The following is a 15,996-nucleotide window of genomic DNA, read 5'->3' as shown; positions in this document are numbered from 1 at the left end:
GGAAAAACACAAGAAGAAAGCACGAAAATGATGAGCTAAGCCGAGTAGATGGAAAGCAGAGTAACAATAAAATGGGGGAGGGGTAACTTAAAAATTAAACAACTAGCTAATACTGAGCACTTAAAATGTGTCAGGCATCATACAAAGTGTTTTATGGGGATTACTTTATTTAAATTTTACCACACGTTTAAGAAATAGGTGCTATCTCTATCTTTTTGTGCAACTGAAGAAACAGACTTCGAGAGTTTCCAAATGGCCCCAATATAAATACATCGAGAAATTGTGCGCTTGTTCCAACACCGTACGTTTTTCTAACGTACTGCTAAACAAATACCTGCTGAATTAATGTCTCCGTGTAAATTCTCAAACATCATTTCAGAGTTAGTTTCTGAAGGTAAGGGACCGTCGTAGAAGTGACAACAGGATTAAGGTCAAGTTAAATTCAACCACTGCCTGAATCTTCCCATTTGAGATAAAAGACAAATAAAGACTTAATTCTGGAAGTGCGGACCACTCAATAGTCTGTGTGTTCGTGTTCCTGTGTGAAGAAAACTTTTTCTCTAATTGATAGATGAAACCGGAAAGCACGTGGTCCAGTGCCTGGCGTTTCTTCCCCCCAACCGGGAGCGAGAACCTCAACGGTTTGCACCTAAGTGCATTCCCAGGCCCAGAGCAACAGGGACTTGGGGAGTGACAGTCTATAGGACCGCACACCCCGCTCTGCCGCTTTCTCCCCCCGCCCCCCAAACCCCGGGAGGAGGAGGAGCAGAAGAACCGAAAGGAAACGCGCGCGGCTGGGTCCGCGGGCTTCGGAGCCGGCATGGAGCTGCGGGTGCTCGGGCGGCTCTGGCTCCTTTGCTGCTGCTGGTGCTGCGGCGCGGGCCCCGGAGCCGGTCCCGGGGCCACCTTCACCCGGACTGGACCGCGGAGCCGCGAGCGACAGGAGGCCGCCTTCCGGGTACCCAGCGAGCGCCTCCGTGTTTGTTTCCGTCTCGCCCTGTCCTGTCCGAAGTCTGGGCTGGGGGAGAGGGGCCAGCGAGCCCCGCGACTCCCGGGGGTCCCCACGCCCTCAGCTCTGTGGCGCGCTGGGGTTTCAGGGCTGGGATAACACCCGAGAGCTTCTCCCTGCCTCGCCCACGTGGCTGTGTCTCGCTCTCTCCTGTGCCTGTGCTAACTCAAATATTTGATTTTCCACGAAAGTTTGCCGTTGTGAATTTATATAACGCACTCCAAGTAATCAATGGATATGTTCAAACTGTTCTTGATTGGAAGCTCCCACTTTTAGCAGCACTGCTTGGCAGGGATCAGAAATAAGCGGAAGAAACCTGCATTGTTTTCTTCCAAAGGAGGGCGCTGGTAAACTGCTTCTGGAATCAGAACTTGGTAAAAGACCCAGCACTGATTGAGCGAGCTGGAAGAATCTTGCCAGGTTATGGTTTTCGTGTACTGGGCTCCTTAGACTCCTGCTTCTCCTTAAAAGTTCACCAAGTCAGAGCCTTGGTGGAGACTGATTTAGAGAAAGGGAACATTTAATTTCTTTTTCAGTTTATTTTGAAATGTCTTCGTAATTATAGTTAGATTTCACCCCAGCATTAAAACTCTGGAACAGACAGGTTGGCTAAGTATAAATTAAGCTGGTTAGAAAGCTTTGAAACGAACTGTTAATGTCGAAATGACATGTTTTCCCTAGTTTTACAATCATAAGATAATTTCAAGTTCTTTGGTCCTGGATCCTCTTCCAGACAAGAATTGGAATATCTTATTGTAACTCATTCAATTACACACATTCAGTTACAACAAACGAAAACAAAAAATACGTAAAGATAATTATTTTTCACCAAATCTGTTTAAAGGCTTATTTGCAATTTTTTCACTATATTAAAAAAACATATATCTAGTGCTATCAATGGGCTTAGTGAAGACAAGTTACAAATGGATTAGACATATCTTCCCCAGCCTGAAAAATATCCCTGAAAGCAGATAGTATTTCTAATACAAAACATTTACAACTATGATCACATTTTCTTATACAAATCTTTCATTGAGATCTGCTGGAAATAAATCAAGCTTTGACTTTCACACCTGAAGAATATCTCCAAGTTAGTTATACACAAATTGCTTTGGAAAGTTAACATAGGTGATATAAATTACCTTTTTTTTTTCTTTTAGGAAAGTCTTAATAGACATCAATATTTGAATTCTTTATTTCCTAGTGAAAATTCTTCTGCCATCTATGGAATAAATCAGTTTTCATATTTATTTCCTGAAGAGTTTAAAGGTATGATGTAGTGGTGCTATTAGTTGATTGGTTCCTTGATTTTTAACTTGTTTCCTTAACTTTTAAGGGATTGTTGAATTGTGAACCTAGAAAATTGAGTAATAGTTAACAATTTATTAAATGCTAAGATTGAGCATGTCCTAGGTGCTGACAGAAAAAAGAAATGCATGGCCACTCTTCTAATTATTGCATAAGAAATGTTACAGATACAAGGCATTTTTGTGTGGCTGTAAGGGACAGTGAATGCCTCATTCCTTCCATAATTTTTAGTGCTATTTCTATTCAAGTTACCCATGTCTCCATGGGTTCTGACAAAACAAATGATACTAATTATACTCATTTTTATTATTGTCCTGGTTCTTTCAAACAAGTCATTTCATATGGCAGTTCCCTCTCTATTGTAAGAATTCTTATCTTTTGTAGCTTCCATTGAACTTCATTTCATGTTATGGAAAAGCACATAGAAAAGTCGCAAATGGCAGGCTCTACCTGAAAGCTACTGTTTCTGTTTGAAAATTTCCTCCAAAAAGAACCTTCAGAGGTCCTTCCTGGAATGTAATATTGTTGTCTTTTCATTTCATGTTTCTACTCAGCTATTTACTTGAGAAGCAAACCTTTCGCATTCCCCAAATACGCAGCAGAAGTGCCAGAGCTCATCTCCAACATGTCTTTGCCTTTAAGATTTGACTGGAGAGACAAGCATGTTGTAACACTAGTGAGAAACCAGCAGGCGGTAAGTTTTAGGGTTTTGTTTTGTTTTGTTTTGTTTTAAATCACCTTAGCATGGGAAGTCACCTTTGAGGTCAAGTTCAATCAAATTTGTAAGGGAAGCCATCATTTCCTTAGGTAAAAATCACACCCTAATCATTCAAAACATGGCAGTAAGACTGGACTCAGGAGGAGTGGGAGGCAGACATCAAAGCTCGACTTTTATTCTGAGATAAACCATCTTTGATGTGTTCTCTCACTGATTACCATTGCTACCAGCACACTGGCTCAGAGGTGCTTCCCAGCAGCTGTGTGACAGTTACCAAAGATTCTTTAGAATAGCAGATGGGAGGCTGGGGAAAGTAAATTTGGCTACTAAAAGGGAAACAGCACTGAAAAAGTAACATGATACGAAGCACATTTAGTGACAGTGTAACCTGGTCTCTTGGCTTCTCAGGCCTCACCCCTTGAGCTCCAACAGAAAACCCTACCCTCTAAAGGATCTTACACTTTCTATCTGTGACCCTTAAGAATGCAGTCATTTTTGCTATAATGTGACATATACTTACATTCCTAAAAATCACCACCTATGCAAAACCACGCAGGAAAAATGAAAGGGATTATGGGGAAAATGAGGTTAGAGTACATTTAAAAATGTGTCACACTCAGTGACACACTTCAACAAAATAAAGGGTAGTAAAAGTTGCAGCACAGGAAATGTCAGCTGATCAGCAGCCTAACCATGTGGCTGTGGTCTTGATGTATCTGCAACAGATACCGCAACAGGCCGTTCAGCCTCCCCTTTTAAAATTTTTTTTTCAATTACAATTGATACACAGTGTTATACTACTTTCAGGTGTACAACATAGTGATCAGACATTTATATGACTTACAAAGTGATCATCCTGATACATCTAGTGCCAGTCTGACAATGTGGCAAGTATTCTGGACCCTGCAGTTTCTTATCACCATTGATTTAGGGTGATCCTTTTTATTTCCCAGGTTCTATATTTATTGCTGTGAATTACATTTTACCACCAAATCATGGGCTTTGTTATTGGATTCATCATCAAGTGTGGAGTAGTCTAAAATCTAATCCTCCCAGGAATGTCTACATTGTAGTAAGGGGGAACATTTAATTAGGAATCTTTAATTAAAGGACTTACTGGAGAGATATTTTTGAGCAGCCATTGCCATCCTAGGGAAGCCCAAGGGAGCTTAACTAAAGCTGGCTGTAGATGTGGTCTCAGCAGCCTGTATTCACATTTCTCAATGCGTGAAGGTTCTGCAGCCTAGTCCCTCAGTAAATATTTCACTGTGCTGTAGGCACTGGAGATGTAGGCATAAAAGGACAGTTTAATCCATAAAGTTGTTCAAAACTTCACTCCATGAAGACGACAAGTTGTGCTTTCTTTCTTTGTCTAATTCTGCAACACATGGAACTGTGATGAGGTCAGTTCTACCCAATTCCGAATCCCACTCTCACCTCTGCCTTTTCTGGGGTTCTGTCTTTCTTGTGCATGGTCCTTGATTCCATTTGCTCCATCCCTTCCCTTTCAGGACCCATCCTTTTACTCTTTTGTTCCAGTCCGTCCAATAAAAGCAAGCTAATAGATCCAGAATCAGGAAGATTGCCAGCCAACATTTGAATGAAGAATGATGAATATGGGTTCCTACCATGAGGACATTTCATGTGCTTTCATAATATGCACGTGCCGGCATTTGAGAGCTTAAAACAGAACTCATTCAGTTCCTGTGTCCATCAAATAATGAGCACAACATGTGTGACACACATCCTCACCCCACCGCACCTTATCACCTGTGCTGGGGGGAGATGGTGAATGAAACAGAAGCATAGAGTCAGGAGACCCCCGGGATTGGAGAATAGGATGGAATCAGTGAATGTCTCAGAAACAGGTATCACCTGTTTAATGAACTGACTGGTCTTTAAAAGTACCACCAGTCTGTTTTCTGAGTCTCTAAAATTTGCTTTTATCTTGCATTATCTACTTTGCATTAGTGATATGCCAATTTATCTTTAACTAATTGCTGGGTTTTGATACTTAAAAGAGAATTTTGGTTTCATTTTTTTCAATTTGGAAACCAAAAGGATGGCCCTTTATGTTCTTGTAGGCCTCCAGACTCTACTCACTTGGCTTGATAACTTGTGATATTGAAAAATGTTGGCAAACCTGGTTTGAACAGCGCTTGATAAAAAGTGCTATTTTGTTTCTATTTTAAAACAGTGCGGAGGGTGCTGGGCCTTCAGCGTGGTAGGTGCAGTGGAGTCGGCATATGCTATAAAAGGGGAGCCTTTGGAAGACCTAAGCGTGCAGCAGGTCATTGACTGTTCATACAGCAATTACGGCTGCAATGGAGGCTCTACGCTCAGTGCTTTGAACTGGCTAAATCAGGTGACTAGTTTCTCAGCCTTTTAAACTCTTTGCTTCCTCTTTTGCTTATTTAATGTGTGTTCCTAATTCAAACAAGTTTACTCTTGTTTACTAACAATGTTTTTAAGTTTCAAAATTTAGATGACCAAAACTTGTATGAATCAGATTTTAAAATGAATTGCTTCTAGGTAAGTCAGCCATCAAAATCAAAAGGTAGAAAATCTTACCTGAGATCTGTTCACCCAAAATAATTTATGTTTATTTCTGAACATTTCTTAAAAGGTAAATGCTTTTATTTTTCAGATGCATGTCAAATAGTGAGCCAGAAAGAAGAGAGCATATGATTAACCATTTCCATAGAATTTCTGAATATAAAGGTTAAAAGGGACATTATAGGTCAGCTAATTTAGTTACTCATTATATAGATGAAGATGTGAGATTATATTGCAAAATATTGCACCTTATATTGCCAGAATTGCACCTTAAATCCTCCGCTACCTACTGGACATCTTTACCCGCTCTATCCCAGTGTCCCTCAGTGTTCTTAGGATACTTTCTGACATTGTCCTGGATCCAACACAGGCTATGTGAAAGCAGCCAACAAGGGTGCTATTATGCTTTCTAAAACTGAGTTCCCCAAACTCAACTATCCTTCCCTTAATCATTTGCTATATTTGAGTCACTGAATGCCCAAAGCTGCTCTATATAATGGGCACAATGAACTGTTTCTTCTCCCTTTCATAAGCCCAACATTCAGAGAAGGAGGTGTGTGTACATACACCTATAAAATAAGTGTCACATCCCAGATGAAAGGCACAGAGGGAAGAGGATGGAAAAAATGCTTGACCTGACCATTGCCTGAGCATAAACCACTGTACTGAGTGAGTCTCAGAGACTTGCTCATGTAGAACCAGAAGCCTAAAGGAAAGTGGATTGCCCTATTATAATCTCTGAAGAAAGATGACAAGACTTTATTTTTAGATTGATAGAGGTTCCAAGGAAGGAGGATACGGGGAAAAAAAAAACGAGAATAAGAGAGAAAGAAAGATAATGATTCTAATTTCTAGGATGTCCATAATGAACACTTAAAGACTGAATTTAAGATCTTTAATTCCTCAAAGAATACCCTCATGATGAAGGTGTGGCCAAGTTGAATTTTATGTTGACACATTGCAGAAAGTTCTGTTTGACTTCTAAAACAACTGCATGACAGAGAATGAATGCTTTGGGCAATTATTTTCTTTTTATTTTCGTCTTTGAATTTTTTTATTAATGTTCAAATACAGTTGTCTGGGTGATTTTTTTTTTTTCAGACACAGGTAAAGCTGGTGAGAGATTCAGAATACCCATTTAAAGCACAGAATGGCCTCTGCCATTACTTTTCTGATTCACATTCTGGATTTTCAATCAAAGGTTATTCTGTACATGACTTCAGGTAAATGTCTCATGCTGCTGTGATTTTCTTCCTATTTCTTATTTTATGATCTATTGACTATTCAGAATTAATAAGTTGGTTGAAGGCTTCATGCATATTTGTAATTGTTTTCAAACCTACCTTCTACTAGAGAGACTAATTGTCAATCACCATGGAGTGCTAGGGATGTTCTTCCTTAAATACAATCTACGTGGGTGTTAATGTGTCATTATAATAAAAATATAAAGCTCAAATCAACACATTAAATCCAGGTAAAGGTATAATTTATATTTACCACCTTCCTTTTACCAATTCTACATGCTGTAATTACCATTAGTATATTTTAATCCTCCCATGGAATCAATGGAAAGTGGCCTTGAATAGATGCCTAAGCTACTGTCAAGCAGTCTACTTACCAGGAATAATTTCTCGAACACCCACTATGCCCCTTGCATCTCAAGCCATCAACTCTAAGAAAAGCATAAACTGAAACTTCCACATTAGAAACAAGGAGGAATGTATTACTGGAGATAGATTCTGTAGCACACCCTATATTGGCACAAGGGGAGTGAGACGTAGATAAGAAAAAGCTGAGGAAGATGATTTGTGTCAGAGCTTGAAGGGCAAATTGACTTTGGACAGGTTCAGGGGAAAACAACCACTTAAAAATGCTTTCAAATTATATGAAAATCTTAAAGCCTGTGAGAGACCATTGTGACCATTCGATATAGTACAAAATAGATGATCAGAAATGATAACAAAAGAGAAAGACTCAACCCAAATGTGCCTTTATTGTTTTGTTTGTTTTTAAATATGAAGGGAGTTTAGTGCAGTCTTTTGAAACAGAGAACACAGAGAAATTAAATTAAATTTGGATGAGGTGACTGCCCTCTAAGTTACTGGTGCTGAACACGAACAGAAACTCCGCATCCAGATGGTGTCTACCCATGGGACGTGAAGGGAATCAAGGGTGAAATTGGACCCTTGAACAAAATGGAACCCCTCTAAATAAGCATAAGTGTGTCGGAGGACTGGCAGATTGTCAGCACAGCTCCTGTCCCTGACAAGGGCACCCAGGGTGACTGTAGGGACCATGCACCAGAAAGCTTCCATTCCATGGACAGCAGGCCACACTGGATCTGTAATAACATGGGCAGGGTCACTGAGTACAGTGGTCAGCATCTCCTTTGAGAAAGTGTGCCTCTGTGAGCTCTCAGTTCCTTGACAGTATAAATGACGTGTGTGTACAAGAAGGCACAATTTTCAAAATGTCACTAGAAAAGGATTCAGGGAATCCCTTGTCATGGGGTCATGACTGAGAAAGTTAGAAAGAAACAAAAGACTAAGAGGCATTAGTCTGAGTTGGAGAGTGAGTGAGCGTGAGAATCTGCAGAGGTCACTGACATTGGGCCTGAAACAAGGTTTATCCACCCCTTTGATTAAACAGAAAGGGGTCCCTAAAAAATCTCTGTGATCACACTGGACTTTAAACTCTCTGATAATACAATGCTAAGCTAACTGTGATAGATTGTACAAGAAGACCTTCCTTTGACTTATTCATTTATTCATTCAAATACTTACTGAGCTCTGTTTCAGGTTATAGAGATTAGACAGTGAACAAACAGACAAAAATCCTTCCTTGGGACTATATTTTAGTGATAGAGTCAGGCAACAAACAAAACAATGTATGGCATGTTAGATATAATAATTTCTAAAGAAGACAAAGCAGTGGATTATCATAGATTACAATTTTTTTAAATTGAGTATAATAAAATATATATTATACACTAAAGCTTATGCTAAGAAAAATTAGTTTATTAGATAAGTCAGGAATGGGGGAAGGAAACAATTTTTTTTGTTAACTTAGAGGAAAATGTGTTAGGCATGCTACAAAGTTTATACCTATAATTTTATCCTTATATTGATTCTACAAGGTAGATGGAATGACTCCAGACTATAGCTGGAATTTGAACCCCAGTATGTAGAACTTCAAAGTCTATACCCCACCATGATGCCTTTTAAGAAATTATATAATTTTGCCTGTTTCAGGGTAATGCTAGTGAATACTAATTACTATTACAGTGACAAAAATTAGAAATGGCTGGTCATAGATTCCCAAAAAACATATCTTCAAGTTAAAAGGTAATGAATAAATGTGTAGAATAAATGTGTAGTTTCTATTTCAGTCATTTCTACTATTAATCATTCATTTTTCCCCCTCATCTGTGGGGAAAATATTCTCTTGATAGGAACTGATGTCTAGTTGGGCATGATGAAGGATTATATACTCTTTCAAGCCACTAATCCACCCATGTCTTGCTGCAGCAGTAATCTACCAAATACTATCTTCATGGCCGGATATACCAGTAACTTGGCCATAGTGCCCCCCCGCCCCAAAGCTGACCTTTAAAAATGTAAATAATGGTTTACTCACATACTTTCAAGATCATCTAAAAATTTATCATTAGATGTCCATGTGTAGAGTGTGGAAGCAATAACTGTGTCTTTGCAGTCTTCACAATCTAGTACTAGTTCTCTGGTGTCTTAACATTTCTTCTATCATATAATATATTTGCCACTTTGGGATAATCTTTTGCTATAATTTCTGTATTTGACATTCACTAACATCAGTTGATCAGTCTCTTGATTTTCACATGGTATGGCAGAGATATTTCCATGCATCCCCTCTTTCCACTTTCCTTATTAAAAGAATCTTTATATTATAGCTGGATACTTGGCCAGCCAGCTTGTTGCAAAACTTCATTCACCATCTTCCTTGAAGCTAGACTTAGCCATATGACTGAATTCTAGCCAATGAGATCCATGCAGATATATGCAGAATGTGTGTGTTACTTCTGGGAAGTCTCAACAGGGATATAGCACCTCTTCCTTCTACTTCCTGGTGTGTGAAATATGTGTTAAATGTCTGGAGCCCCATGTGGCCATCTTGGACCATTAATTGACCTTGGGAATGGACACCTCACGTGGCAGAATAATAACATAAAAGGAGCCTGGGTTCCTGATATCCCGTAGCCCCACTGCAGCCCTAGATTGCCAATATCACAGACTTCTCTAGCCTCCATTGTTTAAGTCTTCTGTAATTGCAACCAAACCTACTTGTATTCATACAAAAATTAAAGAGATCATTTTTATAAAATATTCTTACCTTAAAAACTAAACTCCTTAAACAAATACTTTCTCTTTTGGTAGTGACCAAGAAGACAAAATGGCAAAAGCGCTTCTTACCTTTGGTCCTTTGGTAGGGATCGTAGATGCCCTGAGCTGGCAAGATTATCTGGGAGGGATCATTCAGCATCACTGCTCTAGTGGAGACGCCAATCATGCAGTGATCATAACTGGGTTTGACAAAACAGGTGAGTGCTGGCAAGACTTGATTGATTGCTTTCTAGCTTAGGGTGATGGACAAATGATTGCCATCCTTAAAAAGGTTAAAATTTGATCTTCTTATGTCTAAGTCCTCCTACCATCTTTACAACTTTTCAAAAGACTTCTGGGGACAAATGACCCCAAGGTGCTTCTGCCTATCAATTTTGGTAGATAACTTGTTTGAATGATGATCATTATTGATTTAAATAATGTGCATTTTCCCTCTGGAGTGTTTAAGATAATTGTTGGGAAAACAGAAGTGCCTTTTATTTTATCACATATATTTAACAATTATTTTTATTTTCCTTTTTCTAATTCCCTGGAAATACGTGTGTGTTTTCATTTTATGCAGGCCCCACATTAAGTGAAATGAATTCAAACATATTTTTTCCATTATTTGGAGTGTTGACATAAGTACAGCTCAGGTTTACTTAGCTAGCTTAAGTTAGCATTCTGTTAGAGTTTCAATTATTCTCTCAAAGTTGCTATATTGATCAAGAAATACCATTTAAATTAACATGCATTAACACCAGTATGAGTTTCTCAGGTATGTTAGCTTGTTTTGTTTTGTAGGAAGTACTCCATATTGGATTGTGAGGAACTCATGGGGAAGTTCATGGGGAGTGGATGGCTATGCCCATGTCAAAATGGGAGGGAATATTTGCGGTGAGTCATGAATTGATGTTGAAAACTTCGAGCTAAATGCCAAAAAAGATACTCTGAATATATTAAAATTGCAGGCCTGTCCAGTTCATAGTATGCTTCCAACGTACTCAAATCACTTTTATAGTAATAATTTTTCACTTTAGCCGATTGATAAAAATAGTTGTATAAATTATTTTATCGCCTCAGTTAATAAGTCATGTTGGGTTATACTGTAGTTTCTTGAAACAAAATATTAGTCATATCCTCTAATATCTGCTTTTTAGGTTGCCATGTTTATGTTGAGAGCTGTAACTGTTAAATTATTTCCTTTTTAATTTTTCTGAACCCAAGTGAAACTTGGGTAGATGCTAACTTTTTCTGAACCCAAGTGAAAATTGTTTTGTTTTGTTTATGGACAAGGCATATAAAGAGAAAATAGACGCATTCTAATAATTTCTTTTTTTCTTCTCTTAGGTATTGCAGATTCTATCTCTGCCATATTTGTATGATATATTGATCGGATCAAGAAACAACCACAAAAATGAAGGTTCATAATGAAATGTAGCTGGTACTGCATTCTCGGCATTATTTACCTTTAGGTTTTAGCAAATACCCACAAAAGTTTCTAGGGCCTAGTAGCATTTAAACTAAGTTCTAGAATGTTCCCTTCTTATGTGGAGACATGGGCAACCATAGTCATTTGGAAGAACACCAGCACTGAGACCTGAGAGACAGTTTCCTATGCTGGACTGAGTCTCAAATTAGGCGATATCTTAGATCTCTTTATTTTGAAGAGGCTATTACGTGGTTTTGTTTGATTGCTGTTTTGTTTGTTTTTTATGTTTTTATTCTTAATGTCATACTTCAAGTAGAATTAAAGAGGTGATAAGATGTCTTTTCCTTTGTGGAATATAACCACTGCATTAGCTTACCCGTATATACAGGAATAGCCAACCTAAAATTATGTGTGCCTCTCACAGTTATACTCTCACCCTCTGAGATTAAATTTTATAAGGATTTTGAAATACCAATAGCTTTACCTTAACAAATAGCACTTATTCCTTAAACTGCAGAGAGACCATGTAGTCAGAAACAAAAGGACAAAAATCACTTTTTTACAAGGTTAAAATAAAATGACAATAAATTATATGGCAACTGTGTGATAAGAAAAGCTCAAGTAGCATTGCCTGAGAGACAAATTATTTGGAAATTTTCATTGTCAAGAAGATTCTACTAGACTTCATTTCTTACTTTGATCTCCCTATAATGAAAGACAATATATTTTTCCATATTTTCCCACTCTCTTTCTCTTACTCTTTACTGTGATACTCCTAAGTGTTCCTGGTTGTTTGACTTCCCTGGCTAAGAAGCCTCATTGTTTATTTTTCACTTCTATTCTACAACTATATATTTTGTTCTTTCTAAGCCACAAACATCAAGTTCTCGCCTTTCTCTTTTTCCCATTATTTGTAGGTAATATGCCTTTCAAAGTCTAATGTCATTAATCTGGGGTATCAGCTAGAATGCGAGTTTCTCAGGCTCTCCATTTTCCCAGTTTCCTGCATATGCTTCCCAGACTCCCATTCTAACTACTTTGCTGTGCACCTGTTTGGCTTTCACCCAGTTCTTAGTTCTTCATGCCCGTGTTCCTTGCCTAAATCATCATGTGTGGCTGGGGAACAACCTCATAGCATAAGAGTTGATCTTTTGATTGTACAACAGTATTAAATGTTACATGAGAAAATCTAATCAAAGACTACATATGTAAATATTTTTTCTATAAAATTCATGGTTGCTTCTCCCCCGCCTCCCTAATTTTTACTGAATTTCTTTGAGGTGACACTGATTAACAAAATTATACAGATTTCAGGTGCACAGTTCTACAACACAACATCTGTACACTGTATTGTATGTTCACCACCCCAAGTCAAGTTTCCTTCCATCACCATTTATTGTCCCCATACCCCCCTTCACCTCCCCCATCCACGCTCCCACTGGCAATCACCACACTGTTGTCCATGGCCATGAGTTCCTCTTTCTCTCTCTCCCTCTCTCCCCCCCCGCTCAATCCCTCCAGATTGCTTTCTAATGTAAAATATATTACAAAAGTGAAATTCTAAATGTAGAAGCAACCACTAAAAAAATTGAGGACATCCTGCTTTTTATTTCTCTTTTGGTTTGTATCTATCCTGTTTATTAGAAATGAAAATCAAAAACAAAACACTATACTTCTTTTTCTTACACCAACCAGAACCAATCTCAAAAGAATATGTATTGACTTAGGTTTAGATATGTTCCAGGAAGCTAAGCATTGATAGCTTAATGGGTTAATATTCTAATTATTTAAGTATGCCAAACGGAACTAAGTTCGTGTTCATTTACTGATTTCTGTATAATGTAAATGCTTTTATGATACTCTTAAATGCTAAAAAATTTTTAAAATTACAAAATGATTAATACCTCACAACTGCTCTGAATTTGATGACATTTATAATAAAACAGGCTTGATTTGACTTTGTGTTAAGAAGACTATTTCCAGAAGTGTGTGGCTTATATTTGTAAACACAGTATAATGTGCTTCACATTCACCCAAGAGTTTGCTCTGTTCCAAATCCATGTACTTCATTTTCGGTTTTCTCCATACACACCTTAACCTCAATGTCAGAAAGAAAGAAAGAGAGAAAGAGAGAGAGAGAGAGAGAGAGAGAGAGAGAGAGAGAGAGAGAGAGAGAGAAAGAAAGAAAGAAAGAAAGAAAGAAAGAAAGAAAGAAAGAAAGAAAGAGAAAGAAAGAAAGAAAGAAAGAAAGAAAGAGGAAGGGAAGGGGAGGGAAGGGAAGGGAGGACTGCTACACCTCCTAGAGTCTCTTTATTAAACAGCATCATCATTAAGTAATCACCCAACTGATAAAATTAAGGGAAATCTCCTTAGATACTTAATCAGGCCAATTATACCTTAGTAACCAATCACCTGGTCACCTGCCTCCTCTCCATTTCTACTGTTCCTTTTTTGATGCATGTTCATAGTATCTCATCTCCACTGTTGAGTAGTGTACCCAACCCTGACTGGTATGGTTCAGTGGGTTGGCTGTACCTAATAAACCCATGTTCTTTAATCCAATGGTTCTCAAAAGTGTAGTCCCCAGACCAGAAAATACCTGAGGATTTGTAAAACCCTTTGTTTTAATAAGCCCTCCTGATGATTCTGATTGATGTCACTATAATCCACCTACTCTGTGTTCCTTGGATTTACATTTCTTAAAGACAATGGTATTGTGTTATTCCCCTGTTTAAACCAGAGACTCCCCGATGCCTAAAAGATAACATGCCAACTGTTGCAAATGAGAGCTCCTTCTCAGCTCAACCTCTGCAGTTCTATGTAGGCATCTGCTGTGCTCCAGCCATCACAAACTACTTGAAGTTCACCCACTGAGGCTAAGACAAAGCAATGAGACCTACACATAGTAATTAGCCTTCACAATGAAAACCATCAAGACATTCCTGGGGGTGATTTCACAACCATGTCAAAGTGAATTCTAAAGTAGGCAACTTTACAGTGGCTTTGTGATCCATTTAAGAGTTGTTATGTAAAGTGGAATGTCAGCACTAGAAGCAAGTTTGAACAATGGCAAGGGTAGAACATGGCATTGCAAATTGTTTTGACATGGACATGAAGAATTACTGATATATCCTTTGAAAAAAGTCCTTACAACTATATAAGTTTCGAACACCAAGAAATATAGATAAAAATTAAATCAAATGATTTAGTATGTTAAAGGAATAAACTTTGACAAAATAGCATTTATTCCAAGATTCCAAAGCATCTTGGTGACAGAACATCTATTAACATATTTTTCATTACTTGAGGAGAAAAACAAAGAATGTAAGTATTTTTATCCCCATGATAAATAGATAGGAAATGGGCTTAAACTGGTGTTTGCACCAAAGTAGACAGTTACTAAATGGCAGTGCCAGGATGTACTGATTTAGCCACCCTGCTACTCATCACTTTTTGCAGTCTAACTACCATGAGGTACTGTGTACATGGGTACATGTAGGAGACCATTCTGCATGGCGTGGGCCCAGCTCCCACTCGGAGATGCACAGGACCCATGCCCACAAATAGGTTCTCCCGTGGGGAATCAGGCCTGCAAAGTGCCTAGGCCACTTTGAATATTACTCTTGCTAAAAAACTCCCTACCCTGAATTGAGGACATTTACTATAAAGTAACTTCCTGAAATCCATGCTAAACCTTCCAAGGAGGAGTGTAACCAGTTCAACTACTTTTCCCTTTTCATTTGCAAATATCTCTCTTCTGTGATGTGATTAGCAGCACTGACTCCTTTGTTTTCTATAAAAGGTAACAACCTAAAGCGAACCTGTGCATAGTAAATGAGGACCATCATGTAATGTGCTGAGAAACCCAATAAAGGCAGGTCATGGCAAGGGCCAAGGCTTTTGCTCCCCCTGAAAGAAAAGCCATGTTGTCCCTTTTCCTCCACTGGATTTGGTAGTTTGTGTGAATGTCTCATTTTATCCATAATGACGTGGACACTACAGGCCGGTGTCTGCATCAGGTATGCACACCATGCACAGGGCCACGAGGGCACAAACAATTCACTGTAATTTAGAGATGGGCTGAACAAGATGATCTTCATAAAAAAAATGTGTAGTTGACAGTAAAGAACAGTTCAATTCCAACAAGAGCTTGCTACTTACTATGTATAAAATTATCTAGGTCAACGTCAATGTAAGTTTTAGATTCCTTTGATAATATTGTGTATTCTCATAGCAAAAAATTAAGTGTTGCCAATATCCAGGCCAAGCCAGTAAGAGAGAACTAAAGCTCATATCTGATCTAAACTTCAAGTCTAATGGTTATTAGAAATGAACTGAGTCGTTGCTTAGTCTCTTTTCCTCCCCTTTCTTCTGGAAAGAACATTCTTCACTTGAAGGAACTCTCATTCCTGCCTCACTCTTGTGAATTTGAGTAAACTGTCCCTCCCAGACCACAAGCATTAGAGCTGAGAAGAGTTCCTTTGCCCTTCTGGGAGTTCAGAGGTGCTAAAATTGAGTCCCAGCCTGAGTGAGGAAGAGTGGGTCTACATCAGGGAAGACTAAACCCTACACCTGCACAGAAGAGATGAGACACGGAGGAACCACAAAGTGTTCC

General features: G+C 38.6%; 1 protein-coding gene across 1 annotated transcript; it reads left to right on the top strand.

Annotated features, from left to right (window-relative positions):
• The first annotated feature begins 629 nt into the window (after positions 1-629).
• On the top strand, positions 630-13,323 carry CTSO (cathepsin O). The gene is made up of 8 exons (XM_045831225.1): positions 630-958; positions 2,170-2,278; positions 2,872-3,011; positions 5,233-5,400; positions 6,693-6,814; positions 10,004-10,167; positions 10,754-10,846; positions 11,300-13,323. Exons 1-8 carry the CDS (start codon positions 821-823, stop codon positions 11,332-11,334), a joined length of 969 nt encoding a protein of 322 aa, XP_045687181.1. The 5' UTR covers positions 630-820; the 3' UTR covers positions 11,335-13,323.
• Positions 13,324-15,996: the final 2,673 nt, after the last annotated feature.

The sequence above is a fragment of the Phyllostomus hastatus genome, unplaced genomic scaffold (assembly GCF_019186645.2).
Source record: "Phyllostomus hastatus isolate PE091 unplaced genomic scaffold, TTU_PhHast_1.1 phas_contig_159, whole genome shotgun sequence".
NCBI lineage: Eukaryota > Metazoa > Chordata > Mammalia > Chiroptera > Phyllostomidae > Phyllostomus > Phyllostomus hastatus.
Note: the sequence above shows the minus strand (reverse complement) of the source record. Positions and strands in the feature narration are given on the sequence as shown.

Coding starts and splice junctions, on each gene's coding strand:
- CTSO (XM_045831225.1), top strand. CDS start 821: ATGGAGCTGCGGGTGCTCGGGCGGCTCTGGCTCCTTTGCTGCTGCTGG. Junction 5,401..6,692: donor CTTTGAACTGGCTAAATCAG/GTGACTAGTTTC, acceptor TTTTTTTTTCAG/ACACAGGTAAAGCTGGTGAG. Junction 10,168..10,753: donor AACTGGGTTTGACAAAACAG/GTGAGTGCTGGC, acceptor TTTGTTTTGTAG/GAAGTACTCCATATTGGATT.